Here is a 27,378-nt window from a genome sequence, read left to right on the forward strand (position 1 = left end):
GCTGCACTGACCGTGCTCTCCCAGCGCTGACGCCCGGCGGCAGCATCCCACCGCCGGCGGGGGCAGCCCTCCCGGAGCGCCGGCACCAGGGGGGGCGTTGGGGACCCTTCCCAGCTCGCAGCCCCCGAGGGCCCCCCTTTCCCTAAAAACAAAGAAACCCGCTTTACCCTTTATCAACCTCGGCTTCACCCCCGCCCCACACCGGGGCGGCTTAACCCTTCCCGCGTTCCTACCCCGACCCCGGGTGCCCCCTGCCCGCCCCTCGGGGGGCTGCCCCGGCTCGGGGGGGGGTCCCGCAGCCCTCGCCCACCGCCGGGGGGGAGCGGGGCGGGCCGGGGCGGGCCGGGGGAGGAGTTTGGCGGCGGGGAGGAAGCGCCGGGCACCCCGCGGCGGCGGCAGCGCCGGGCGGGCGGGCAGGTGAGGGCGGCCCCGCTGGTTTTTGGAAGTTTGCGGCCGCGGGGCTGTTCGTTTCACCCCCTCCTCTCCCGGTATTATTGTTATTATTTTTAGAGAGAGAGATTTTTTTTTTGAAGTGCTGCGCTACCGAGGCGATCTCCCCCCATCCTCCTGCCTCCTTCCCCGGGGAGAGGAGGGGAGAAAAAGAAGGAGGAGGAGGAGGAGGAGGAGAGGGGGGAGGCTCGGCGGCCGCCCCGCTGCGGGGGCGATGCCCCCGCCCGCCTTGGCGCCTCCCCGTGCCGGCCCCGCCGCCTTCCCTTTGTGCCGCCGGGCCCGGCCCGACGCCCGCCCCGGCAGCGGCGGGACCTAGAGGCACCCGGAGCCCCGCAGCCATGCCGACCCCGCCGCCGCACCTGGCCCCGCCGCTGCTGCTGCTCCTCTGCCTCGGTGAGTGCCGGCGGGACCCCCGGGGGTCCCCCCTTACCCCGCCCCAGGGCTGGGGACGCGGCTCCGGCGAGGCGGAGGGGGGGGGGGAGGGAGGGGGCGGCGGGGGGGGGGGGGGGGCGAGGGTTTCGCCTCCCCTGGCAGCACCAGGGGACGGCCGGAGCTGGGTGCCCCCTTTTGGGGCGAGGGGCAGGGCAGGGGGACACGGGGGGCAGCAGCATGGGGCGCAGGAGCCGAGCCCTCCTCCCGGCCCTGGTGGGGTAAGGGGGAGACCCTTGGAGAAGACAGACCCCGCGGTCTGAAACGCGGCTGGGCTGCTCTGTGCCGTCTCTCCAAACTCCTCCGGTAGTTCCGCCGTCCCTGCCTGCCCGCATCGGGTGCCCTGTGTCCTGTACATCTTGTGCCCGAAGCCCGTAAGCGCCGGGGTTTGTCCCATCCCGCGAGTGCCTGCCCGCCGCTCTGCGAAGTCCTTTGGGATCCCGCTGCTGGAGGAGAGCTGCCGTAGCGGTGCGAGGTCCCCTCCCGCAAATTTGGGAACGGCAGGACAGGAGACAATTAAAAGGCTGCTTTTTTTTTTTTTTTTTTTTTTTTTTTTTTTTTTTTTGCGGCAGCCTGCGAGCCTGGCTTAGCCCCGATGAGTCAATAGGAGCGGTTGTAGAAAATACAGCACAGCACCCTCGCGCTGTTGTTGCCTGTGTATATACGGAGCCACCTTGGAGTTGTTGTGTTTTGCCTTTTTGTTGGTGAGATTTTCTGCTCGCACTAATGCTGTGGAAGCAGTGGCGAGGCTGGCGGTCTTCCTGCCGTAGGAATTGTCACGTACCTGCTCTGCCGATTTGGAAACTACATCTTAAGTCACAGCCGTGCTCCCGTGTCTCTAATTTGCATTTGTGCACGCTTGCATGTGGTTTTTCATGCCGCCTGCCCTTCTTTAGGAAAGAGAAAGAGAGACAACTCTTTGAAATGGTTTTGGAGAGGGCTCAAACTTCCCCTAACCAGTAGCTTTCTCCTTCGGGTTCCCTGACAGAAACCATCTTACAGCTAAGTTTATCCAGGGAGCCTCTGCCTCGCTGCTACGGGCAGCCTGCCATAGCCCACAAGATGGGTGTAGATGAGCAGCGTTCGCTTGCTGCCTTGCCTTTGCACACTCAATCTCGCCGGCTGAGGAGCAATAACACCCTTCTTCTGGGTTAAGTGCTCCTAATATGGAGCGAGCAGCCCATCGCCCCGAAGCGCGCCCGGCCGATGCGGCCGCGTAGCAGCAGAGGGCATCGCCTTGCCGAAGGCTTCCCGAGGAGGTGCACGAGTGGGACCCGGGGGCCTGTGCTGGGCACCCTGCAGTGGTGCTGAGCTGCCTCTGTACGCTTTTCAGTGGTTTTAACAAGGCCAGGGATGCGTGACTCAAAGCCTTGAGTTGCACTGAAGTGGTTTTAGGTTGCTGTGTGTGTGAAGCTGAGACATCGTTGACTTACTGGGGGAGAGCCTTGCTTCGTAGCATAAATCTCGGGCTGTGTAGGAAAGCACCAGCTTTCCAAACAAGTACTGTTAATGCTAGAATGTAGGGATAAGATACTGTGGGCTGAGCGTACAGGAGAAGAAATACAACTCGATTTTTCCTTACCGTTTTGCAAACTCATCAGAATTACTGAAGGAGGAGTCGCGGTTATGCAAAGAGCCGGCGGATGATTTAATGCAATGTATCAAGCATTAACTAGCTAACGGAATCCAAGTAACTGGAAACCCGGGGTTTGAAAACCCACATCTGGCACGTGGGTGTAACATTTGTAGATCTGTGCTGTTTTTTCCCCCCTCTCGCTGCAGTGTTTGTTACAGGGTTCTTTAAACAAGTGGCACTTCATCACAGCAAGTACAAAATGGGAAAATAGAGCAAGTGCTGTAAATAATCCTCATGCAGCGAGGACACCATTAATACTTGTGCCAGCCAGCGCTAATCCTATGTGTAGTTGCAAGATTTACCTTCTTTTTTTTTTTTTGCGGGGATGCGAAGTCTGATACTACTCATATTTATGGTGTAATATATAGGAAACACAATAGGCTTCTGGGGAATGCTGAATTCATTCACGTTGGTGACTGGTTTATGAATAGTTCTGTCTTTTGAGTCTCCTGCAGTATCCAGAATGCCACCTGTGAATGCAATTTACAGCTCTTTGTGTTCAAACATTGCATATGTATATATGTACATAGACTCATTACCCTCTTCCTCTCTCTATTCATGCATAGTAATTGGTGATTTATTTGCGATTCCTGGAGGGGAGTACAGCCTGCGGAAGGTCTTGAAACTGCAGATCACTTGTAAATGGCATGTTGGAGTGAAATAATGATGCAGGGGTAACTCCCGGGGAGACGGGATGATCTTACCGGCCTGGCTGCCGGTGGAGCTCGCCTGGTGGGGAAAGGCTTCTGGCTGGGGAGCTGCTGAGCGCTGCCAAAGCGCTCTGCTATTGCTCCCTCCTGCTTCGCTGCTGCTGACGGAGAAAACGGCGGAGTGGGTGTTTGCACATGCAGGCTTTGGGGTTGTTTGTTTACCAAAGCTAGCGGCCCAGGAGCATCGCGGGCGCCTCATCTGCTCCGAGATGCATTGTTAGCATCGGTGGCCAAGATCGTGCTTGTTCCATCTGCGTCTGCCTGAAGTGCTCCGTTGTGAGCTTCCTCTTGCAAGCCCATTGCGCTGCTGTCACCCCGTGTTCGCTGCCCCTAGGTCCCCCGGGTGCGTGCTGCAGGACCCGGACCGTGTTTTTCTGGGGATGAGCCTTGGGATGTCACGCAGTCAGGCTGAGGCTGTGCGGCGGAGGCTGCCTCGCCATGCCCGCCCCAGCCGTCTCTGCTGGGCTGGCAGGCTCCGCTTGTGCACGTCCCCAAGTGTAATTCTTCCTGTCCCCAAATGGGATTCCTCGGGGGGGGAGGCTCCTTCCCTTCACTCTTGGCCAGGCTGCGTGTCATCCTGAGGCTCCAGCAAATCCTGTTTATTTACACAGGAGGTTTTGGTTTATGCGAATTGTTGTCTTCTAGTTGACCTTCCGTCAAGTTAGATTACTTTATTAAAGTGGTTTTTATTGCAAATCGAATGTGTACTTGGAACCAGACCCATTATGTAAAGTGAAGGCAGAATAAACAGACACACAGACTTTGCAGGGGAAGAGGTCGCATGGGGTTTGGGAAAGAGAGTGCTTCAGTGTTGGGAGACTTACCAAATTTTTAGGACCAGGAAAGTGACTTTTCTTTTTTTCTTTCTTTCTTCCATCCTTCCTCCTGTCTTAGTCTTCTTCTGTACCCCTACAAAGTCAATCACACTGCAGCTGTTGTCACAAAGGTTATACAGACTAGTATGAAGCCAGAGGTGTTTTCAGTGGTTTAACTCAGATGAATCAGAGTGCTATAAGCTGGAAGCATGCTCCTCACTGTGTGACAGATAGCAATCTTCAGACCCTGCCCAGGAACTTACTAGGCTGGGAAAACTGCCTGAAAGAAAGGGGAAAGCTTTTAAAGCACAAGTGAGTTTTCTTCTTGTTGCTAGGGTTCTTCTGCTTGTGATGCAACTTGTCTGCTTGTACCAAGGATGTTCAGGCCCTCCAGCCAGTGTCTGGAAAACTGCAGCATTATGATTTGCCTCTGGCTTTTGAGTTACTAAATACTCCTTAATGATAACCTGCTAAATTTGTCTCGACACCATTTTTGTATTGGCATCTATTTTCTATTCCCATGACATACTCCTAAGGAATGGTTCTCTGGTTAAATGTCTGGTGACATTCCGCATCTGTTTCCTATCAGCTATGCAGGGGCTCAAGTCGATGCCTCTCTAGACAATGTGGGGTTTGAGTAAATCGCAGGGCAAAGAAGTTGAGTCTGCAGCTGCCTGCCATGGGCCTAGGGCAGCTGCCCTGCGTTTATGTCATTGCTAGCTCTGACCTGTTGCTCACCCTGTCCCCATCAGTGTATTGAGAGCATGTTTCCAGTGATGCACGTTAGCAGGTTTTTTGTCGTTAGGAGTTTTTAGTAGAAAATGGCAAGGAGACAAGAGGAAATCTTGCCTTTCTAGCTGCTGCTAAAGTCGCATTTCAATAATCTGAGAGTAATTGAACACAAGTACAAAACCAAACCATCTCAGTGAAATGATGGGAAGCTTTCCTTGAAAAGGAAGAGGCTTTGCCACTCAGGACTTCTGTTTCTGCTGCACAGCGCTTGCACAAGTGCTTAAAAGCAGCACTGCTCCTGTGGCTCCGTCTTTCTGATTTCTATCTGTTGCTGGTGCCTGCTTGGTGTTTGCAGGTCCAGCTCCTGCTCTTGCTGGGTGGCAGGTCTGCAGGGAAGGAGAAGGCAGCTCTCAGTTCTGCGCAGGAGTGGGGAAAAGATGGGCAGTGGGAAAGCACTGGGAGGGGAAGTGAGGTGATGAACCCAGCTGCTTAGGTAGATGAGGGCAGGCTCTGGAGGCAGGATCTTGCTGAGTGCTGGGCCTTTAACCACACCCATAGCTTTCAAAGCCTGGAAGACTCCTGAGTGCAAGAGAACTCTATGTAGATAGGGAGGTCTGTCTTCACCCTCTTGTCCCAGAGCAGTACTTAACTCCGCCCTCAGCCAACTTCTCTCCTGCCAAGCTATTGCTTCCATTTGGGACTTGAAAGACTTCATAGCACTTCACCTCTCTTTCCTGCTCCTGGCAGCAGCTGGACTTTACTGGTCAGGAAGCACTGTGGCTGCTGCTCAGGAGATTCCTGTGCAGCTTCTGGTCACGAAGCTTGCCCCCTCAGGATAGCAGAAACTGGCCAGATCTGGAGTGTGTGTTGCAGAGCACCATGTGGGGCAGCTGTGCAACCATGAGCAACATCAGCATTACTCTAATGCCGCCTGTTCGGTCGGTTTGGCGCTCTGGGTTTTGTTTTTCTGGCCCTTGCAAAACAGCTTGTCAGGGGCTGACGTGGTTGGAGGTGATTTTGATGCATGGCTGTGGAAGCGCTGCCAAGTGGTGTATTCTGTGGTTTGTTTGGTTTTTGTTTTTGACTAGTTCAAAGGCGGAGATACACAGATAGCTTCGCTTCCCAGCAAATTCCTTCTCTTCTGGAGTCTTTGTGATTACAGGGGAGTAGCGGGGAGTGGGTGCTGCATCTGGCCCTTCTGGGGAGTGAGTTTGTTTGTTTCCTTGTTGGTTGGTTCAACCCCACCTGCGTCCCTGATCTCTCTGCCTACGGCACACTGTCACTTTTATGGGTTTTGGCCTTTGAATGGAGGCTGATAAGCTCATTAGAGGCAGCAGGAGCAGAGGTGAGGTAGACAACGTTGCTCTGTGGACTCTGTGGAGCTGCATGTCTGGTGTGTGCGTGTGTGAGGAGCTCAGCTTTGAGGAGGGTGCTGAGCGAAATGGGTGGTTTTTGAGGCCTGTAGAGAAATGGAGATTGCGATGTGTTGCTGAGACAGCTCTCTCCCCCCCACCCCTCAAAAAAAAAAGGGGCAAAAGGTTTTCTGTTTGCCTCTCAGGGAAAGAAGGGCCCTGATCTCTCATGAGCATGTGGGTATGGACATTTGGCTGCTTGGGTAAACTGAGGCCTTACTTCTTGAATAACTCCTGTTGCCTCCATTCAGCATCGTCACCAGTGACGCAGGAACCTGCCCAGGCCGCTCCAAATTTCTCTAAGGTGGAGCTGGACTATGAGTAAGAGCCACGGGAGAAGGCAGAAGGCTGTTGCCAGAAGTCATCCAGAAGCTCTTTACTTGAGAAAGCTGTGCTGCTGGAGTCTGGCACTTATTAACTCAAGTTACCCAGTACCTACGATCTTGCCAACGGGCTGTGGCTGGCTGCCAGCCCGAAATTACCAACCCGGGTGTCAGGCCTTGTTGGTTCTTTCTTGCGAGCTTGAAATAGGAGCTCCCAACAAGCCTGTGTGCCAGCCCTTCTCCTAGTCATGTTTCTTCGTATGGCTTTGTAAAGTGTTCGTGGTAATTATAGTACTTACTAATATTTATTCCCTTCTAAGCAATTATCTGAATGCGTTTATCTCCGGTGTGCTTTCAGAGTGCTCTGCCTCCTCTTGCCGTATCATTTCATCTCCCCGGCTCAGCGCGTGCTGCTCCCTCCCTTCTCCTCCTGTCAGGTCCTCAGCCCCCTCTGTCTCCTGAGCTTTTGCCTTGGCTGCTGCCAGCCTCCCTCCTCTGCTGTCTGATCCTGCTGCAAAGGAGGGACAGAGATCGCTGCTGAGCCACCCGCTCGGGTGATAAAGCTCTTTGTGATGAGGGCACGGGCACTGCGAGGCACCGGCCGGCGCCGTGCTGTGCCGCCGCCCGGCTTTCTGCTGGCTGCTTGTGGCCTGCAGACGCTGCCTGGAGGGTTTCACCCTTACGGTGCCGGGCTGCTTCTGATCTGTGATGCCTCCAGAGGAAAGGTGCTCTGCCTCTGTGCCCCACTCATTGAAATAGAGAGGGTGACTGAAAAGGTGTCCTGGGGGTTGTGGGGGGGAAAGCACAGTGTGAGGGCCAAGGCCTTGCTTGCTGCTGTTAACCAAGCAGGCCACCTTTCCCTTGCACGCATTGGGAGCATAGCGTGGAAGAGATTGTTATTCCCTGATGGGTTTTGCCTTCAGTATTAGGGGCAAAGGAAAATGGATGTTTACCCTGAGCTCTACACTCGCCTTGCACAGAGGGGACTGGTGTACCCCAGGTGTACCCTGCATCCGCACCAGCTGTCACCGCACTGTGGTTGATCTGTGGGTCACCAGCACGTGTAGAGCTGCTATGTCTAATCAGTCCCATGCCATGAGCTAGTCAGCATTTAAATCTAATCCAGAGTGCGTAGCTGTCAAATGCTTTAAGTCAACTAGCCCTCGCTCCTCTCTGCTGTGAGGCCAAGGGTTTGCTTTGGCTTGGGTGCTCTCAGGGAGCTTGGTAGGGGACCTTGCTGCGCTGTACTCACGCAAGAAGGACAGGGCTTTCAGGAGCAATTATTCAGATTTGTGCCTGTCTGAAAGCAGAGGTGTGGTGAGGGAGGTTGCTTTCCTCCTGGGGGAAGGTAATGTGCGGCCATGCCATCTGAGGCCACACTGAGCTATGACAGGCAAGGGCTGGGGGAGCCGTGCCTTGGAGAGGTGTGTGGCCTCTCAGAGGCCTGCCCGTACCATCCCGCGTCTCCTGGCTCTCATCTGGATGGAGAAAAACAGGTGGTCCAGGCTGTCCCTGTCGTTTGGATGGCTTGTTTTGAGGGAGGTCGTAGGGATGAGGGGGGTGAGTGTGAGGGAAGATTCACTGTGCCTCAAACACCTAATAGCTGCGCTAGCAGGCCCACTGGGATATGTCACTAAAAGCATCCTAATTATCTCGGTGTAATGGCTTGGAGCCTTGGAAACCCGCATGCTGGGAAGGACAGCCCAGGGTTTGGCGTGTGGCTGCTGGAGGAGGAGAGCTGGGTTCCCAGCAGGCTCTTCAGAGCACCAGGAGGTACTCGTCCATGAGAAGGGGCTGGAGGAGAGCGATGTACAGGGCTTTGCCATGACATGGGGACAACCTGGAAGACACAGCCCAGCACCAGCTACCCCTGTTACCTCAGAGGTGCTGAGTACGGGTGACTGTAGCTGTGTGGAGGCCAGCGAAGTCGCTGAAGAGATTTAATCTGAGGAAAGGGTAATTGGCTTTAGGGAAAGATCTGGGTGCTGGTGGAAGAGAGGGGCAGAGGAGCGCTGCCTGGGAGCTTGGATGCTGCAGGGCTGGGAGCACCCCAGCAGCAGGAGCTCTGCTGCTCATGCTTCCTCCAACCATGGCTGTTCCTCAGGTGGCAAAATCTCATCTCCTGCTCTGAGCACTGGCCCGGAAAAGAGCTAGATTGTTTCTTGACTCTAAGAATGCTGGAATTGAGAATTCTCTTAGGAAAAGTGTCTATCCGTCCTGGAAGCCATCAGCAGAGCCATGAAGGCCTACTGGATCTGCAGGGATGGTGAGGAAGGGGTAGAAGCGAAGCTGAGAGACAGCAGGACTCAAGTTTTTCTGATGGATGGTCTTATTTAAAATAAATGCATGTATGTGATTATAGAAGTGCTGTGTTAGGTGCTCTATAGTTAAAGGAGTGACGAGCACCAGTTTCTACATTGTTCTCAGTATGTGGATGTGAGTCTTGAGTGTGGGTAGGGTGCAGAGAGGCTTCTGGGGAAGTATGCTAGCATGTTAAACAGTGAAAGGCCAAAAATAAATTATCAAAAGAAAGAATTGAGAAATTAACAAACCTAAACGGATGTCTGCAGCTCTAAGAAAAGGGTGTCATATTTGAAAGTATATTTTTGAAAATCCATTTGCTTAGTCATCTTACAGATAACTTTGCTATTTTTACCTTCTTTGCTTTGATGACACTTCACTGTCTATATAATGTATTTAGCATCTGCATTCTCTTCTCCTTTACAGGCAAAATTATTTGCTAATTTTGAGTTGGCTTTGTACAATTGCTGTACCTCTTGGCTGTGAAATAAGTGAAAAAATGTTCCTAAAACTATTTTAAAGGAGCATCATTGGTATTATTTGTAGAATTATAGTACCATAGAATGGTTTGGGTAGGAAGGGACCTTAAAGACCATCTAATTCCATCCCTACTGCCATGGGCAACGATGCCTCCCATTAGACCAGGCTGCTCAAAGCCCCATCCAACCTGGCTTTAAACATTCCCAGGGATGGGGCATCCACAATTTCTCTGGGCAAACCCTTTATTTAACCCATCTCCTTTGTCTGCAATCAGATTTGAATAGAGTGTATATTTCCATGCCATGTTAAGTGTAATAAAAACAGTGCACTCGGCTCCCCCAACATAAAAATAGGGATGTTTGGGTTAAGCACAGTAATCTACCGGGGAATGAATGCAAGATCAAGGGCATTTGCAGATTTTTATTTCTGTCTTTTGCAGGGGCTGTGGCATTGCTAGCAGGTTGCTCACAAATGGTGGCTTAGATTACTGCTCTTGCAGGCAGCAACGTTTGCATCTTGCCATTCCTATTTGATCTGCAAGGAATGATGAGAGCTGTATACTTGAATTCAGATTTTCAGAGTAGCAGTCTGCAGTCATTAGGGCAGTGCTTAGACCCCAGAGGCTCGTTCTGTGTTTTCATCCTGTTTCAGTAACTGTGTCTCTTGTTATCTTGTTCCTGAATATTTTCACTTGTAAGAGAAGACTGTTTGTTGCAGCTGTTAAACCTCAAATGTCTTGAATTTCCCTTAGGGAAGAGGAGGAAGAGTTCCTGAGGTTTCTGCATAAGAAGACTGCAGAAACACCTACGTGTGTTATCCTAAGTATACAGCCGGGAGGTGTTATTGGTGCTGTCCTAAGCAACGGATGAATTCTGGCTAGTTCAGCCTGTGATTCCTCTCTCTCACTGCGTTGAAGAGGTTTAGGGAGGTAGTTGAAGTTTCTTTTTCTCTTTGGCATGTAGTAGCACTGGATGCCTCTGGTTGCTGTTGTCAGAGCAGTGCAGCTAGGAGGTGTCAAAGGAAATTATGGATGTTTGTTTGGTCTCCTGGCTGGATATAATAATGAGTGTTTTAGTGAAATGTGCATTGAATAAACATTGGGTAAATCTCCTAGGACAAGCGCTGCTGGTGTCTGGAACTGTGCTTGTCTCTTATGGCAGAATTTTAAGAAAAATAATCTGATAAGAAGAACTTTGTGCCATGCATTTGGTTTCCATTGATTCAGTGATTTGTAATGTTCCTTCTTATGTTTCCTCTTAAACCAACCAACTTTAGTAGAGGATTATATGGGTAAAAATTTTGCATGCCTATATGCTGTCCGTGTTGGTTCTTTCTCCCCCATCCATGGTGCCGGCAGTTGATTTGGGCTCAGGCATGACCCATTGCTGTACTAATGTGCTCGGGTCATCCTGCTGGCCTGATGGAGCCTGTCAGCCCAGCCTTTTGTGGCTGGGGGTGGTTTGGGTATCGTTTACACCGCTTTGCTAGGCAGAAGCATGGGAGCGGGTCCTTCCTCAGCAGAGGGGGTCAGCAGACCTGGAGCAGGTGGAAATCTCCATTCATGTGATCACTTCTTTGTGCAGTCACTGATATTTTTTAACTTCTTGCAGTCCTTTTTGCCTTTTCAGTGCTTCCCTTCATGCTTGGATGTGCTCAGTAGCACTGCATAACTGGTGGCGTTGTCTTTGCTGCACTGCACAGCTTTCTCCAGCTTCCCTCCTGCCTGCTCTGTTGGCTTCTGGTATTCCCCCAGATGGGAAGGAAGGAGCATTTTAATGGTATGTTAAAAGTGTATTAAAACAAACAAAAACACCATAAACCAAGCTCCCACCACTCCATCTCCATGGTAGCGGAGGCCTCTGTGGCACCTTCTCCCCACCTTTGTGCTGGTGTCCACCAGGTTCGTCAGTCCCTGACTGGTCTGGAGTGTGTGGCATTCTGGTGCCGTCGCTGTGTCTCATCAGCTGGTTTCACTGATTTGCTGTTAGGGCCCATAATCAGGGTAAAATCTCTGGGGTGTAGCTATTTACAGGAGGGAGAAAAAAAAAAAAAAAAAAAAAACACCCTTCCTGACTTGCATCAAACAAGAGTTTTATTCTCATTAATTGAATTCCTCTAGAGTCAGATAACTTGGGCATGTTGAAATCAGATAAATAAAAAGCCTCTCTCCCTGGTAGCTATGTAAGCCTTTCCTTAACTCCCTGATCAGAAGGGACCAGGCTCTGCTAAATACGTAGCTGAAGATCAAAACTTCCGCGTGCATCTGCTCTTCGGGGGTTCAGGCGGGAGGATGATCAGTGCTGCCTATCAGCAGAGGGAGGGTTTGCCTCTCCCCTCACCATTCCTTATCAGGAAAGATTTTGTGTTTGAAGTGACACATGCTCTTCAGTCACCCTGAGACATGTGTTCTGTGCCCAGAGAGTGGGGCTGTGCTCCCTTACAGACCTGCAGACGTGGGAAGGGGCAAGCCTGCTCTTGCTGCGCTGGGGTGTGCTGCCTTTGGAGCATCTCTTGGCCATGCTGGCCTCTCCTCACCACATGGGTGCCGAGAAGCATTGTGGCAGGAGGACCTCTGGACTTGTGCCCAAGCTGTGGTGTGGCTGAGCTGATGCTGTCACCCTGAAAAAATCTGGCTTGCAGCTTTTTCCAGACTCCATCCATCAAGTCAGGCTGCGGTGCCCGTGGTCACAAAGGGCATGCCCCTTTCTTCATTGTGTCTGTGCTGGCTCTTGGCCTGGTGCTGGGGCCCCTCTTGCACAGCAGGGGCTGTTGCTTAGTCTGGGGACCTTCCTCCCTGTGCCTTGGTCCCACATGCAGCAGTGGGGTACCTGGCTTCTCAGTGCTCCCCGTCTGCCAGCACGGCTTCTGCTTGTCTTGGTTTTCAGCCAACACTCTTTGGGGTCTTTCTGCTTTCCCCCTCCTGTGCCTGGACTTAGACATTTCCCCCCCTTTCTTTCGTTGGTATTTGTCCCATAGCTGTTCACAGCACCAAGGCAGTGGCATGTGCCCCCATCCTCAGGACACTTTCCGCCTTCTCTCCTGTGCACACCATCTGCTGCCTCTGCTGTCGCGCAGCGGCATGCTGCTGGCACGAGCCTCCTGAGTGCACCAACCTCCCCGTCACAGCGTTCCTCCTAAACGCTTTTACTTCTGCCTTACAGGGTGACACTAGCGGCGCTTCTCCTGGATAGCCCCTTTTTTCCACCTCCAGCTTGTTCCCCAAACCTTACCAACCTGTACAAAGAAGACTGGCACACGGATAAAAACCTGCCTTGTCCGTGGTGATTCTCCCTGTGCTTCCCCACCGCTACCACAAATGTAGATTTTCTAACCCTTTTGGTTTCCTTGAGGGTCTCAGCTTGTTTTCCCTTGTCTTCGCTGTTCACTGCTCATAGCTTCTCTCTCTCTCTCTCTTTCTCTGTCTCAATGCAAAGCTGCTTTATCCCCTCCTCCTCCAGCAGCTGCAAGCCCCAAGGGGTGCTCTGGCTGGAGCTGTACCTCCCAGCCCAGACCTCTGCTGGTTTACTCTGTCTCCACGACTTACTTTCCAAGGGTTTTCTTGATGCTCGCTGCTGCTGTATGTCTCGGTGGTGCTCCAGCACTGCCTTCCTTGACTCAGCAATGGCTCTTGTGGTAACCACTTCTGTTCTTTCTGGAGTTTCTTTCTGCACATCCTGTTGTCTTTGCCTCCTCCTGCCTCTGTAGTAGAGCCTTTTTTAGGTCCTCATGAGTATCCTCTACCCAGCTTCAGGACTTCTGTTTAAATTATTTTTGAAGGCTTTTAGGGGCTCTTTCTGTGGCTCTTTCCACCTCTTCCTGTAGTCCCTGCCTCAGGGTAATGTTGCCCATTAATAAAATTGGACTGGCCTGTCTCTGCTGATGTTACAAGTTTACACTTCCATTTAAGTCAAAATCTTGGCCTCTGCCTCCAGCACTTAAATGTGTGCGCGTGCCCACCCGAGTCTTTCTGCTCAAGCTGCAGCACTTCCTATCTGACTGAAATTTGTTCGGCTTTTTGTGCTTTCTGCTCATTCCCGTGAACTTAAATTAGTTCCTCCTCTCCTGCCTTGCCAGATGGAGAATGCTTGTCTTCCCTTTAAAAGCCCTTCCTCACCTCATTCCACTTTTGTCTTTTTCCAGTGCCGAAGCCTTGGCTCTCCCCTCTGCGTGGTTTGTGATTCCCTGCCTCTGGTTTGGTTTCCTCAGGCTGGTTTCTCAGAGAAACATGGTTTATCTGATCGTGCTGCCTCTGTCTGCCTCCCCTTCCCGGGTAACCTGGGAGCCCTTTGGCCAATTTCACGCAAATCTGACAGGAGCAGAGAGCTCGCAGATAAGCGAGTTCCTACAAGTTTTGTGAAGAGGAGGTAGCTGAGAGCGAGGGGGTGGTGGGGACTGCAGAGACCCTTTTCTTCGAGGGCTCTTGCTGTGTCTCCAAATTACTGCCAGCCACAGGAAAAGCTTCAGCTGAAGCTTCCAGTCAAATCATTAGCCGTGGAGACAGCCTCTCTCCTGATGGCGGAGGAAGCTAGGCTTCATTAAGTCCCTCGCTCTTAGGGCTGTTTGCTGAAAGTGGTGGCTCGGAGCCCTTCTATTTTCTCCCGTGTGCTCGGGAGCAGCTCGCGGCAAGCAGCTGCAGCACTGCTTCACCTGGTGCTTGGCCACGAGGCCTGCCAGAAACACACCGTGGTGGCCTCCAGCAGGCTGCCGGCATGGCCTTGTGTGGCTTCCTGCTCCCTGGAGGTGCTCCTCGGCAGCACGGCTGAGCTGGTCAAGTCCCCTGGCTGCTGATGAGATGCATTGTTGGCCCCCGTCCCTTAACCCCAAAGGAAAAAAAGTGTTCTTGCTGTCTTTCTCAGTGGGTTACTTTTTGCTTTTGGCTTGCTATGGGGATCAAGCACAGGGAGAGAGGAGTGCGTGTGCTGTTAACAAAGTAAAGTAGGAAAGTAAGATGGCTTTTTTCTATGGCAGCTGCATCCTGCATCAGGTTAACTGCATAGTGAAACCACATTTCTAGCTTGAACTTCTCAGGGTGAGTGTGTTTCAGCTGCTGTTTGCTCTGTAGAGGAGCTGGCACAGCCAGGTTGATCTGAGTAGGTGCTTGGTGCTGAGGTAAGGTAATGAAGAGCCCACAGCAGCAGTGAACGTAACCCCATCTGAGTGCCTGTCACACCGACTGAGGTTGGCAGGGACCTCTGGAGCACACCTGGTCCAACCCCCTGTTCAAGCAGGGCCACCCCACAGCACATTGCCCAGGCCCATGTCCTGGTGGCCTGTGAAGATCTCCAAGGAGGGAGACCCCACAGCCTCTCTGGGCAGCCTGTACCAGTGCTCAGCTACCCACATGGTAAGGAGGTGCTGCTGATGTTCAGCTGGCACCTCACGTGTTCCAGTTTGTGCCCAGTGCCTCTTGTCCTGGCACCACTCAAAGGAGCCTGGTGCCATCCTCATTGCCCTGTCCCTTCAGGTGTTTATCCACACTGACAAGATCCCCCTGAATCTCCTCCAGGCTGAGTGGTCCCAGCTCTCCCAGCCTCTCCTCACAGGAGAGGTGCTCCAGTCCCTTCACCATCGGTGTGGCCTGGTGACTCTCTCCAGTCCGTCCCTTTCTCTCCTGTGCCGGGAGGCCCAGAACTGGCCCCAGCACCCCAGGCGTGGCCTCACCAGTTCGGAGCAGAGGGGAAGCTTCACCTCCCTCCACCTGCTGGCAGCGCTGCTCCTAATGCAGCCAGGATGCCATTAGAGCCTCCCTGCAGCAAGGGCACGCTGCTGGCTCCTGTTCACCTCGGTGCCTGCCAGGACCCCTGGGGCCTCTTCTGCAGAGCTGCTTTCCAGCTGGGTGGCCCCCATAATGTGCTGGTGCCCGGGGTGGTTCCTCACAGGGAGGAGAATCCCATCTGACTCTCCTTCTTGTTCGGTGATAGTATCATGTTATGAATGGTTGTTGGGGGAAGGAGTGTGCCTTTCTCCCAGACGGGAAACAATAGTAACGTGAATACTTCTACTTTTTTTTCCCCTGATTTCCCAAATACCAGAAAGCACCTGTCCTCCCTTTTGAAATGGGAGCCTCGGTAATTTGGTGACAACTGCTGAAAGTCTCTGTAGCATGTCAAACTAATAAATTACAGTGTAAGGAGCTGAAGAGTTCTGACATCTTAATTAGCAATAAGAGGCAGTAGGTAGCTGAAGAATCTCCCCGGATCTGTATCTGTCTTTCAGGGATGGTCTCTAACCGAATCACGGAGATTTTGAGAGGCAGCATCTTGCCGACAGTGAGTGCGCCGGGAGGATCTGGGGGAAAATGGGAACTGCTGTTGTGCAGCCACGTTTTTGCATTCTTGTGATTCTTTATGGTGGGGTGGGAAAACCATTTTAAAGAAATGGATGCTTTTAGGCAGTACACTTGACGCTGGAGGTAACTTAATTTACTGTTTACCTGAAAGCTGTTTCTGCTGAAGAAGAGGTACATGGTGGCAGCTTTGCCTTGCAAATTGGATGTTCTCTCATGATAATGGCCATGGCTGAGGGGCACAAATGCTTCTTCAGTGTGCCAGGAGGAAACGGGAGAGATTGCTCATGGCTGCATTCATTTCTAGTTATTACACTTTATAACTTTTTGCTGTGCTGCTTCTACAGAACTATGTGCTCAAAAGGAGGTGGGGACCAGGTGCAGAGCCCATGCTGAAGGACACAGCTGAAGAAGGACACTGCAGGAGAAGGAAGTGTGCTTTGGAAGGTGGTGGGAGGAATGGAGGGGTGTGCAGCCATGCAGCTTGCCATTAGTGCTTCCAGACTTTGATATCTAAGAGATTACATCGCTCTTCTTAGACAACAAATGATTTGGGGATGAGCAACTGATAGATGGCTGTTTTTTTAGTGTGAAGAGGCTCCAGCCCTAGCCCAGAAGAAGCATGCAAGTGAAGGTCCTGGAGAGAGAGAGAGAGTCAGAGAACTGACCTCCTAGATGTCATCCTTACCAAAATAAGAGGAAACATGGAGTCAGAGCAAGAAGTGGGGAAAGAAGCCAAATTCCACAGAAAGATGGGCCAGAACCACTGGAGTTCCTCTTGGAAACCTCTTTTACCTCTTGGAGGTAAAAGGAGAGTGCTGCACTTGTGTGTGCTCCCTCCCTCCACTTACTTCAAATGAAAAGAGCAAGGAGCTTTCTTTTTCTTCAGGAAAAAGAAGTTCAAAGGAAGATAAGGAACCAAGCTCTTTGTGGATCAGAAGTATTTTGGGAGACTTCTTCATGAAAGAGAGGGAATTCTCTTAATGAAAGGCTGGGTAGTACATAACATTTCCTTTTGGCAAGGATATTGTGAAGGTGAGATTTGGGACTACACACTTTCTCTCCTGAGCGAGTATTTTAAACATTTGGGATGTTATGAGCTGAATTATAGCAATAATAGGGGCATTCTGTTGTTTAATATTGGGAAGGATTGCAGAGCGTGCAGGAAAATGAAAAAAGAAGTGATACTAAAACATTATTGACTGTGAAACAAAATGAGGTTTCTTATTGTCTGAGAGTGAATGATCACGCAGGGAACAGTGTTTGACAATCCCAGGACTGACCCCGGCTGTTGAACATGTAGGACCTGAAGACTAAGGAAGGATAATAAAAAGAAATTCAGAGGCTGCAGGGCATAATGAACTATGTCAGAAATTTCCTGCCTCGCTTTGTCGTTCTAACAATGTCATTTCTCCCTCCCCTCCGGATAGGTTGGGAACACAGGCCATCTAAGAGTTCAGCAGCCTGAGACGTGTGTTGATACTGCATAGCTTTGATATTGGCATGACAATGCTGAATCTATTAGAGGTCTGGGACCACTACAAGAGATGCCAGAGTAAATGGTGTGTCCTTACGTGTATTTTAAGAGCTAAAGGAACAGAAGAAAAACCACATGCAACAGTTGTGGGAGATTGCACTTTTTGTGTGGGTCTATACTAAATCTTACAGCGCGTACCTGTGGCTGTGGCTTCAAAGCTTAGGCTGGGAAGGCAGTAATGAAACCATCACTACTTTTCACTGGAAAATACAAAAGTAGGCAATACCTTGGATGTTCCAGCCAGGACTCTGGAAATGCGGCTGTGTCAGTGCAGTAGTGCTTAACCAGACCTGGAAGAAGTGGTAGTGATAAAAGTCAGCAGGGTGTGTGTTCAGTGTGCTGTTGGAAAGAAGAAGCTCCTAAGAATAAGACACAAGGAGCTGTGCAAGTTTTAAGTAATGCGTGGGCAAATCAACACTTCCTGCCTGCATATTCCCAATATAAATATAATCTGCCAGGGAGCTTCTGCTTGCGTATTTTTCCCATAATGATAAGGGTAGTGATGGAATGGTATATGAAGAACATGCTGATCCAAGAGCTGGGAAAGTCCTGTTCTGACCTTGGAGGAAGAGAAATGCTTGATTAAGTAGGTTCTATGCTTAGGGTAGAGCCCATCCTGCGAAACAAGCCTATAGAGCTGATTGAGCACTCTGCCGTCCTCCAGGGTTAGTCAAAACTGGAAGGAAACAAAATTCCTTTGGGTAACATGAGGATTTCAGATTACAAGGGACTATTCTCTGCAGCTTTGTGGGGAAAACAGTTAAACTATAGTAAGTAGTGGGTATGTTGCACAAGGATATTTTAGCCCCCAACACTTGCTTACCATTACAAATGCTAGCCAGCAGGACAAGTCGGCTCAGTCTTTCCCTCATACCTCACCATGTAATGTTATCATCCACCTTTTACATCAGGTACACCTTGATCCACCAACTTCCTCAAAGCCCATGTGAAGTAAGGAGGCTGAGCACCACGGGCTGTTGGGCTTGGGGACCGATACACAGAGTGGATGTCCTGCCATCCTCTGCCTTCTTGTTAAAATGGGGTGTCACCCTGTTCTCCTTATGCAGGCCTGTTTGGCTGGCTTCTGGATGTTTGGGTCCCCGTTTTGTCAAGTTGTAGTGGATTAAAGAATAGTTTCAGAATTTAGCATAGCCAAGTAGGTTTAAATCTACTTTCTGACGGGATGGTTGAGAACCACTGAACTGTAGAAGCCAGGAGATCGTGTCTTGTGCATTCCCCAGGACAGGCTCATCTCCACCTGTGGTATTCCTGAAGAAGTTAGATATCTGTTAGAAGAAGCCCTGTTGTGAGACACTTCATGGTTTCAGAGCAATCTCTCTGGTGCCTTGGTTTCCTTGGTGCTGGGAAGTTAGAAATATACCTAGCCCCAATGTCTGGAGTCTCTCCTCTTCAAGTCCAATTTTGTTTCCTGTCTTTTCCGTGTCCTATACTGTGAATTACTCCTTCTTCCTTCTAGCATTTGTAGAAGTTGCAAAGTTGTAGCAATAGAAATGATCTGTGGTTCAAGAATAAGCCATTCTAAGGCAGTGTTTAAAACTAGCGTATTTTAATGTGCCTAATTATAGACACAGAGAAAAAACAGAGGAATGTGACATTCATATAATATGAGGTTTGCTTTAAAAAAAAAAATCACAAGGGCAGATCACATTTAACACTGTGCAGCTGTAGAATACCAATGCTGTGCTGTGGAAAGTAAGGAAGTCATCTGTCAATATAAGGACCAGATCTGAGAAGAACCAAAGGATGAAAAATGGCTCTGATCTTGGCAAGGGGGTTGGATGTCTGACTGGCTGCATAATTATACCAGAGGTACAAGACCTCTTTCGCAGTCAGAACTTGGAAAGCTAGTCACAGGCCAGAGCAATCTATGGTGATTAAAAGAAATGTCACCTCTTTCATATTTATTGAAAGCATTTTTCTTAAAAGACGGTAAACATCTGCTGTGGAAGTGAGTGGATGTGAAACAGAGCAGCAAGCAGAGATGAGTGAAAGCAGTTGTGTTGGAAGAACAAAGCTTCGTTGGCTGCTCCTGTCTCGTTTGCCTGTGCTTTGATATTTCCCTGCTGATTGTGATATTTCCATACCAATTATTGTATAAATTGTTCCTGGCTGACCTCTCCACTTAGCCATCCTTAGTTGGCTCAGCAGTGGGAGGAATTTGAATGAGGAACGAATAGCTGCTCGGCTCGGTTCAGGAAGGACAGTCCGCGTGGTGGGATGGTGGCAGGAGTGGAGGAGGAGGGTACGGGATCAGGCACCCTTGGTAGCACAATTTAAACATCAAAGCAAGAGGGTGGAGGGTAGGGAAAGGGTTGTTCTGCAGGTGGCTCCAGCCAGCCTTTCAGTACAGTCAACCGTCTTGGCATGACAAGAAATACATCAAGCAAAATGCTGAATTTTCCCAGAATGAGGGTTCGCAGTAATAATGGTGTGTTGGGGGGGGGAGGGCAGAGGGGCTTACCACATGCTTTCTTCTGATAGCATTGTTTTTTCCATCTGGCAGCAGGTTGCGGCGCACAGAGATTGTCCCCGCTGTGACTCATTTATGCAAAAATTGAGCCTGAACCTAATTTTTATTTGTGCACGTTAAGAGGAGACTTCACAGAATAGCAGGTGCACGTTGCTAGAAGATGGCCTGGTTTTGGCGTCACCTGTAGTAGCGGGGTCTCCTGTAGAGACCACAACAGTCTTCATCCGATGTAAATTAAGATGCCCGCTTGGAGATGTGTTATCAGTGGCTGGACAACTGCGAGCTTGGAAGAGCCTTCTTGAAAAGAAACAGGGTTTTGTGAGTTTGGGTCTTGCAGGGTTTGGGTCAGGGTTTGTGAGAACAGCCAACGCATGGACTGCTGCAGCTTGAGGATGCTCCTGCCCACCCCACCGTTCCCATCATGTCCTGCCCAGGAGGTGCTGGTGTGGCCTCACCAGTGGTGCTGCCTGCCTTCTTCGTGGTGCAAGGCAATTGCACAGGAGGCGGGGGGGAAGTGACGAATTAAAACTACCATTAATAAAGTGATGTTTTTGAACAGTTTGAAAACACTGCTTGGTGTTTCCCTGCTGTTGGCATGGCACCCTTTCTCCTCTGGCATCGGAGCAGGACACGGGTACATCCACTGTGTTCTGCAGTGCTGGGATGGGGCTGGTGGTGCTGAGCACAGACAGAGGAGCTGTCTGCTGGCACCAGCCTCGAGCTGAGCCCTGTGTCCTGCAGCGAGGGTCAGCTGCTCCCCCCCCCAAGCAAGCCCCTAACCCGCAGGAGGCAGTGGTGTGTTTGGCGCTCGCACCTGCTCGTGGGTGCATGCCCAGAGCCTCTCTCAGGCTAGGAAGGAGACATTTTAGCATAACTGCTCTTTAGCACTTGTGTCTGAATTGTCTTCATTGCTGGGGACTTCCTGCCAGCTCCCATGGTCTAGTGCAGATGCTCATTTGTCATAGCCAAGCAGGGTTTGTGCTCGCTCCCCTTCCCTGCCCTCTGCATGGGCAGAGGTTCCTGCTGCGGTTCAGGGGGTGTCCGGGGGGAGCCAGTTCAGTTGGCTGTGCTTCTAGAGGAAAAGCTGAAGGAGCGCGTTACTTGCTCCTGTTGTCGTATAGCCGGTGCGGTCTGCAGACCAGGTGTGGCTGTACTGCTGACGGGCTCTCTTGCTGATGTATAGCTTGCGATGACACAGGTTGTGAAGGGGCACGAGGGCAGCTCTGCCAGGTCAGACTAAGGAGCCACCTAGCTCGGTATCACATCTCAAAAAGCGTCTGTAGGCCTTTTGCAGCTATGCAGTCGTACCTCATTTTGGGAGCCTGATGTGACCTACCCATGTAGAAGTCCTTTTTCAAGTACTTGCTCCATCCCTGTTTGAAGCTGTGCAGGCTTTCCACGTGCACAGCACACCTTGGTGAGGAGGTCCGCAGGTCAGCTGTGAGTTGCAAGAATGTCTCCTCTGGTATGAAGCTGGATCTGACTGATCTTGGTTGGCAGGCCTTGGTTTTTAAACAGGAAGACAGGGTAAATGGTCCCTTCTTGACCACTGTCTCCATGGCATCTGCAATTGTATGGACTTCTACCAGATCCTCTCAAAGGCATCTTTCTTTCCCAGACTAGAGTCTTTTCCTGCCCCATCATTTCTTATGTAGAAGCTGTTTCCCACCCTTTATCGTCCTCGTGGCTCTTTTTTGAAACCCTTCCTGTAAAACCTATAAATTGAACAAATGATAGCAGCAACAAAAGAAACCACAAATGCGCTCCGTGTGTTTGTGCAGGGGAGGGACAGTGAGAGGAGAAGGAGGAATCTTGTTGGAAATGCTTTTTGTCTAGTGACTGTAGTCTACGGCACAAAGTAATTCTTGAGGAGAGTTTCAGATTAGCATGCAGTTCAGTTATTGACAAATACTGCATTAGAGCCTCTGAGCAAAGGAAAACTGCTGTGAAGCTGCAGGAGTAGAAAAAGCCCCTCAAGCTATAGCATCCATTTGGTGTTCAGAGCTGTCAGCCCTCTACTTCTGGAAGATATGGAAAACATAAAGACTTTTTTTAAATTCTTCTCTAATGATTAGGGACCTCGGATAATACTCCTAAGAGCACGAGTTTCTCTTCTAGATTAAAAGTATGCTGGCAGTGACTATTGCTGTCTAAGATAGCTTGATGCAGCGTGGTGTGGTGCAGGCGTGGCCCACACTTTCAGCGACGGGGAGAGTGTTTGTGCAAGAGGTTCCTGGTCACGCGGTCCCTAATTTTTATTTATGTTGGTGTGTCGGTGCTGTGGTAGAGTTTCTGTGTGCATAGCCGCCTGCTCTCTCGTTGTACCCACTAATCCATTGTAGTAAGTCTTGGATCAGTGTTCTCAGATAGAGTTTTGCATGCCTGTTCTTCCAAAAGGGACCTGAAAGCCCACCTTCTTCCCAAAGAATAAACATTTGGCCTTTCCTAAAATGGGGCATCTTCAGGGTATTTCAGTCTGGGCACCCGACGCGACAAGTTGTCTGAAAAACCCGAGCTCTGAGCTCTTTGTGTCTCCACGTGGAGAAGTTAGCTCTTGCTGTAGTCAGTTGACATTACTGGGAGGGTGTTGGTTTTGAAAAGACAAAATAAGCGCTGAGTTACAGCGCTGCTGGGTGAAGTGCCTCGCTGACAGGGATGCTCAGCGCGCCTTTCTTGTCCGTGGGTTCAACAGAGAGGTGTTGAAGCTTCGGCCGTGAGTCGGCACATGAACATGGGTGACTCAGGCACTGTGCTTGTTCCCTGTCCTGCTGCTGAAGCTGTCCCTTTTCACCCGCCTTTCCAAAATGCTCAAGGTGAAACCTTTGAGCGGGCTGTGCTGGGAGCGGGCATCTCCTGGTGCCTCAGTCCCAGCCGCTCTGCTCGTAGCATCGCCTGGTGCCCCGTAGCCACGTGTCCCTGCCTGCCGCCTCCTCCTTGCCCCACGCACCTCCTTCCTCCACGTCGGGGAGTGGGAATGCCAGCAGAGCTGTGCAGAGCTGCCTGGCTGTTGTTTCACTTGTGCTTAGCTCAAAAGGCCCGGACAACAGCCCTCATCTGGAGGGGATGAGGATGAGGGAGCGCTTCCTCTGGAGCGCGCGGGATTTGCTGCCTTTTGGAAAAAAAGCAGATGCAAAAAAACATCATTTCTTATTAATTTTAAAGTAGCTCTTGGCTCGCTACCTCCTCCATATCAGCCCTCGCATTGTCAGTAAATTATATTGGATTTGCAATTAAAAGCCAGCTGTGCCAGTGAAGTACCAGCCAAATGCCAAACTTAACCGTCTCCTAGGCTTCCTAAGGGAGGTGCGGAGCACAAAACTCTTCCTTCAGTGGGCTCTTCTCTCGCTTCAAGAGGACAAGATAAGAGTTTAAAATGGGATCTCAGGCATATTATTTTTGCTAATCAAAACGCTTGCTCACTAAGAAATGCAATTTGATATTGTATGTGCCTGGATAGAGCAATTCCCAGAGCTCGAGAACTGCCAAACGTGCTTTACCATGCAAGAAGTTAACCCTTTGGGGAGAGACCTTCTAGTGCTGCACGTCTGTCTCAGGCTGACTGTTTTTCTCCTTCCCTTTCTCAGTTGCGTTCTCTATTTATTTGAGAAGTGCTTTTTCTTTCTGTGGTGTGTGCGTTTTCTAAGCATTGGAAAGCTCTCGTGCCCCTCTGTGCTGGAGCAGGGACTTGCAGCTCGGCCCGGGGAAGGGCATTGTAGATGTGCCGCACCATGACCCTCTGCAGATCCACCCGGTTCAACCCAGTGCTGAGCCTGTGCCTCTTGATCCGAGAGGCTGAACAGAAACTTGCTGCAAGTTGCAGCAAAACACTGGCTCTTTTGTCTCCCTTCCAGGCTGAAGCTCTCCTTCCAGGCAGGGCTTTTCCCACACCAGCTTCTTCTGTCCTTCAGTTTTGCAGGTTTCTAGAGCCAGGATGGGAAGCAGGATGCCTACCGCCTCTTACATCTCTCCCTTTCCTCAGATCCACCGAGTGGGGCGGGGAGGTGTGGTATTGTGTGCGGGTGTGAGAGGGAATGGAAGAGGAGGAATGTAAAAAGCGGGTTTCATCCAAACCTGGAGCAGCATGGCAGGTAGTAGGGTGACCGTCAGCTTCCCAAAAGCCACTGGCAATGGAAGGAGGAGGGCCACCTTTGTGCTGGCCGTGAGGCTGGTGGGATCCTACCTGTGTGCCTCGAGGTGCGGAGATCTGTGCTGTGGATCCCTGAGGTCATGATCTTGCCAGTGAGCTTTGGAAGGGCTGCTGCATGTTCCTGATAAAGCGTTTTTCAGTGGGATGGTTGGGGAACTCCACAAAGCATTTCTACGTAAAAACAACAGTAGTGCATTAAAAGCCCACAAAACAAGGTCATGCACTTGATAAGATATACCCAAATGAGTGTTGTTTTGGCAACTTTCAGCTCCTGCCGCTGCTTGTTTGCATGGTGGTGCAATTTTAATTGTTGCAGTGTACAGATACCCTGCTTGCAGCAAGGCTCCATGTGCATACAGAAATTGTATTACGAGCTGTCTTTGTGTGTGCAGTAAAGATCTTGTCCTTCCTGCTTTAAAAACAGTTCTTCACTTCAAAGGCTGTAGTGTTTGCTTTGTCCTTTGGCCTTTATGGGGAGAGAAGAGGCTGTCTGCACCGTGGATATTAGTCGTCTCTAGCAGTATCTATCCCCAGGATAAAGAGATTGTCTGAAGAGCAAACAGTGTGGGAGCATTTGCCTCTGCTGTTCATCTCCCTGTTTGTTTCAGATGTGCTAGCTTTCCCCGTCCGTCTCTTAAATCACGTTATTTCATAAAGAGTAAAAAAGAAACATAATTCGGACCAGCAGCAAGCTGAGCCCGAGTTAATAGTTTGAATTGCACTCCATCTGTTCAGCCGCACGGCCTGACGGACGTGCTGAACCCTTTTTTCACCATTTGCTTTAAGCTGGTAAGAACTGTCTCTCCTGGCTCCTATCCAAGGTGTCTGTCGAGAAAAACTTTGTCTGGACACCGATGTCCAGAGGGCGGGATGGAGCCAGTAATCCTCCCGATGCCTTTGCTTGCAAGTTGCTGGCTTTTGAAGGACAAAATTCTTCTCTGGACTTGAGCATTGTTGTCAAAAATTAGAGAGGGGAAAAAAAAAAAAAGCCCCGATGTGTGCACGCACAAACACAGGGAGGATGAAATTTGCAAACGTGATTATGCAGGACCTGCTTTAAATCGGCTTATTGCTGTTTTATGATGGCAAGCAAGCAGTCGCAGAAGCCAGGGTGATTGGCCTCACCATGTGCACATGCTGCTGGTAACTCAATAACCGATGAACACCCACCGTGGTCTCCAGACCTCCAGCCTTTGATGTAGCAACAAACAAGATAGATTGCTGTAATTTATCCTGCCCCTGGAGGGCTGTGCTGGTAATGTGCCATGAGCCCAAGGGCCAGCCATCCATAATCTGTGTAAAAATACAGCAGATTGCAGCCGCCCCGTCTTTGTTCGGAGCTGCAAGAGTTTGCCTGCGCACAGCGCACGATGCTGGGTCTCGATTTCCAGCAGCCAGGGGCGGTGAGCCTGAGAGTGTGATGTGCCCACTCCCTCCATTAGCTTTAATTGTTTTTGTTGTGTACTAAATATACTCCTCGCGAATAGACTTGGAAAGGCAGCGCTGGAAACGCGGTATTCCCCGCTACGCCTTCACAAGCGTGACTGAGAGGCTGGAGAAGGAAGGCACGCTGGGTTTCAGGGGAGAACAATGGGGTTTTGTACCAGCTGGAGGTCGTGCCGAGGGAGGAGGGGTGCTTGTGGCGTTGCTTCGCGTGGTCTGAAACCCAAGGAGGGTGAGAGCGGGGTAAAACTAACCGGGAGCTGTATGGCGGAGGGGCAGAGCGGCGCATGGGGGTGGCTGCTGGGGTGCGTGGCCCTGCTCGGGGCAGGGTCCCCCCTATGAAGCCCTCTCCTGTGGGCCCACCGTGCCAGCTTGGTGCCTTGCTGGCCAAACGCCGGCTCTGTGGTGGCCTGCTGGTGCCTGTCCCTTATGTATCTGGGGGGAGGCGTGTGGGCCACCTGCCCAGGCGTAATGCTGGTCTCTCTCCTCTTCTCTCTCCTCTCCTCCTGCAGGCCTGGTTTCGGCCCAGCGGCACGTGGCGGTGCAGGAGGGGCCCCTGTACCGCACGGAGGGGTCCCACGTCACGCTGTGGTGCAAGGTGAGCGGCTACCAGGGCCCGGCCGAGCAGAACTTCCAGTGGTCCATCTACCTGCCCTCGGCCCCCGAGCGCGAGGTGCAGATCGTCAGCACGGCCGACCCCTCCTTCCCCTACGCCATCTACACGCAGCGGGTGCACAGCCGGGAGATCTACGTGGAGCGGGTGCAGGGGGACGCCGTCCTGCTGCACATCAAGGAGCTGCAGGACCGGGACGCCGGCGAGTACGAGTGCCACACGCCCAACACCGACGAGAGGTACTTCGGGAGCTACAGCGCCAAGATGAACCTCGTGGGTAAGCTCTCCTGGTAGCGGCGTGGCCGAGGGCAGCGGCGTGTTTTACCCAGCCGGGGTGCAGCAGACCCCGTGGGTGAGGTAGGCCACGCAAGCTGTTGGAAAACGTATCAGTGAAGGAGAACGGGAGCAGAGAGCAGGCAGCATGGTGGTGTAAATTACAGGAAGTCATTGTACATGGGAGAATTCAGGACTTCTCTAACAAGGCATCTACAAAGCAGAGAAACCAGGCAGTGTAGCCAGGGGAGAGGAAGGCATAAAGCCATGGCTGAAAGCAGGAGGGGCGAGGGCTGATTGATGCAGAGAGAGAGGCTGCTCCAGATGGCACAGGAGAGAGCTTTGTGACAAAGGTGGCAAAATAGCAGGGCAGGGAAGAGAGGAGCGGGAATGAGCGGCGTATAAAGGGAGCAGCAGAGACCGTCGCGTTCGAGCTCTTTGATGGGGCTCTGCTGAACGAGTCCTGAAGCCAGCACACCAATCAAATTGAGCTGTCTGCAGATGAATGTGGGGGAGTTGGGTGGCTTTTTTGTGTGTGTGTGTGTGTTAGAAAAATCGAAAACAGGTTCTATAAGATCTGGAGTAATTCCATAGCACCTCTCTGACTAGCTTCTTTGACCTTTTCAAGCTGCAGCTTGCTTTTTGTGTCTCAAGATGGAATTGGATTTGAAGTCTCTATTTCAGCTAACAGCGGTCAAACAGCTTCCATCAGACTTCTTGGCTGAAGGACTCCTTGAGGAGTTGCACTGTAAGAGATGATGAATTCAAACACACAGACAGCAGGCTTGCTTTCTTTAGGAGACGTTCGCGAGTCTCCAGGTGTCCGCAGGCCGCCCATTTAGAAACCAGGTTGGCATTATCCAGACTGATCTGGGTGTTGCCGATGAAGACAACAGTGTTGACACAGGAAAATCCTTGTGAAAGGAGCTGAGGTGTGGGTTTAAATCCCAGTAGCCCTTCTTTGGGTTGTGCTGTTGTCTGCAGCTCAGCACCTTGCATGCCTTGGCTGCTTCCTTTCTGAGATGCCAGCAAAATCACTCTCCCACCTTGTGTCCCAAAGTAGAGAAGCCCCAGGGGATGGGGTTATTTTGGTGCCTGCCTTCCCACTTACTGTCAGCAAGCAGTTCCTTAAGTCAGGAGGCCAACGCCTAAATACTCTTTTACAGTAGTTAGGTGACTTGCTTTCGGTGTCTGCATTCGTGGTTCCCCGTTCAAATAAATCTGAGTCAGTGACAGCCCATGAGAGATGGCTGAGTGGTCTGGGAGCAGTTGGTCTGGCCCAAACAGGGCTGTCCCTCAG

At 51.2% G+C, this 27,378-nt stretch overlaps 1 protein-coding gene across 3 annotated transcripts in view; it reads left to right on the forward strand.

Annotated features, from left to right (window-relative positions):
- The first annotated feature begins 359 nt into the window (after positions 1-359).
- IGSF3 (immunoglobulin superfamily member 3) overlaps positions 360-27,378 on the forward strand; it is an 85,421-nt gene continuing 58,402 nt past the window's right edge. For 2 of the 3 annotated variants that reach the window (XM_035315279.1, XM_035315280.1), the window contains exons 1-2: positions 361-843; positions 25,705-26,082. In XM_035315279.1, coding sequence (XP_035171170.1) covers positions 789-843; positions 25,705-26,082 — 433 coding nt within the window. In that variant the 5' untranslated portion in view covers positions 361-788. Of the gene's footprint in view, positions 844-25,704; positions 26,083-27,378 lie in introns of all 3 variants that reach the window. The other variant, XM_035315281.1, reaches the window with a different exon arrangement.

Source organism: Oxyura jamaicensis, chromosome 1, assembly GCF_011077185.1.
Source record: "Oxyura jamaicensis isolate SHBP4307 breed ruddy duck chromosome 1, BPBGC_Ojam_1.0, whole genome shotgun sequence".
Taxonomy (NCBI): Eukaryota; Metazoa; Chordata; class Aves; order Anseriformes; family Anatidae; genus Oxyura; species Oxyura jamaicensis.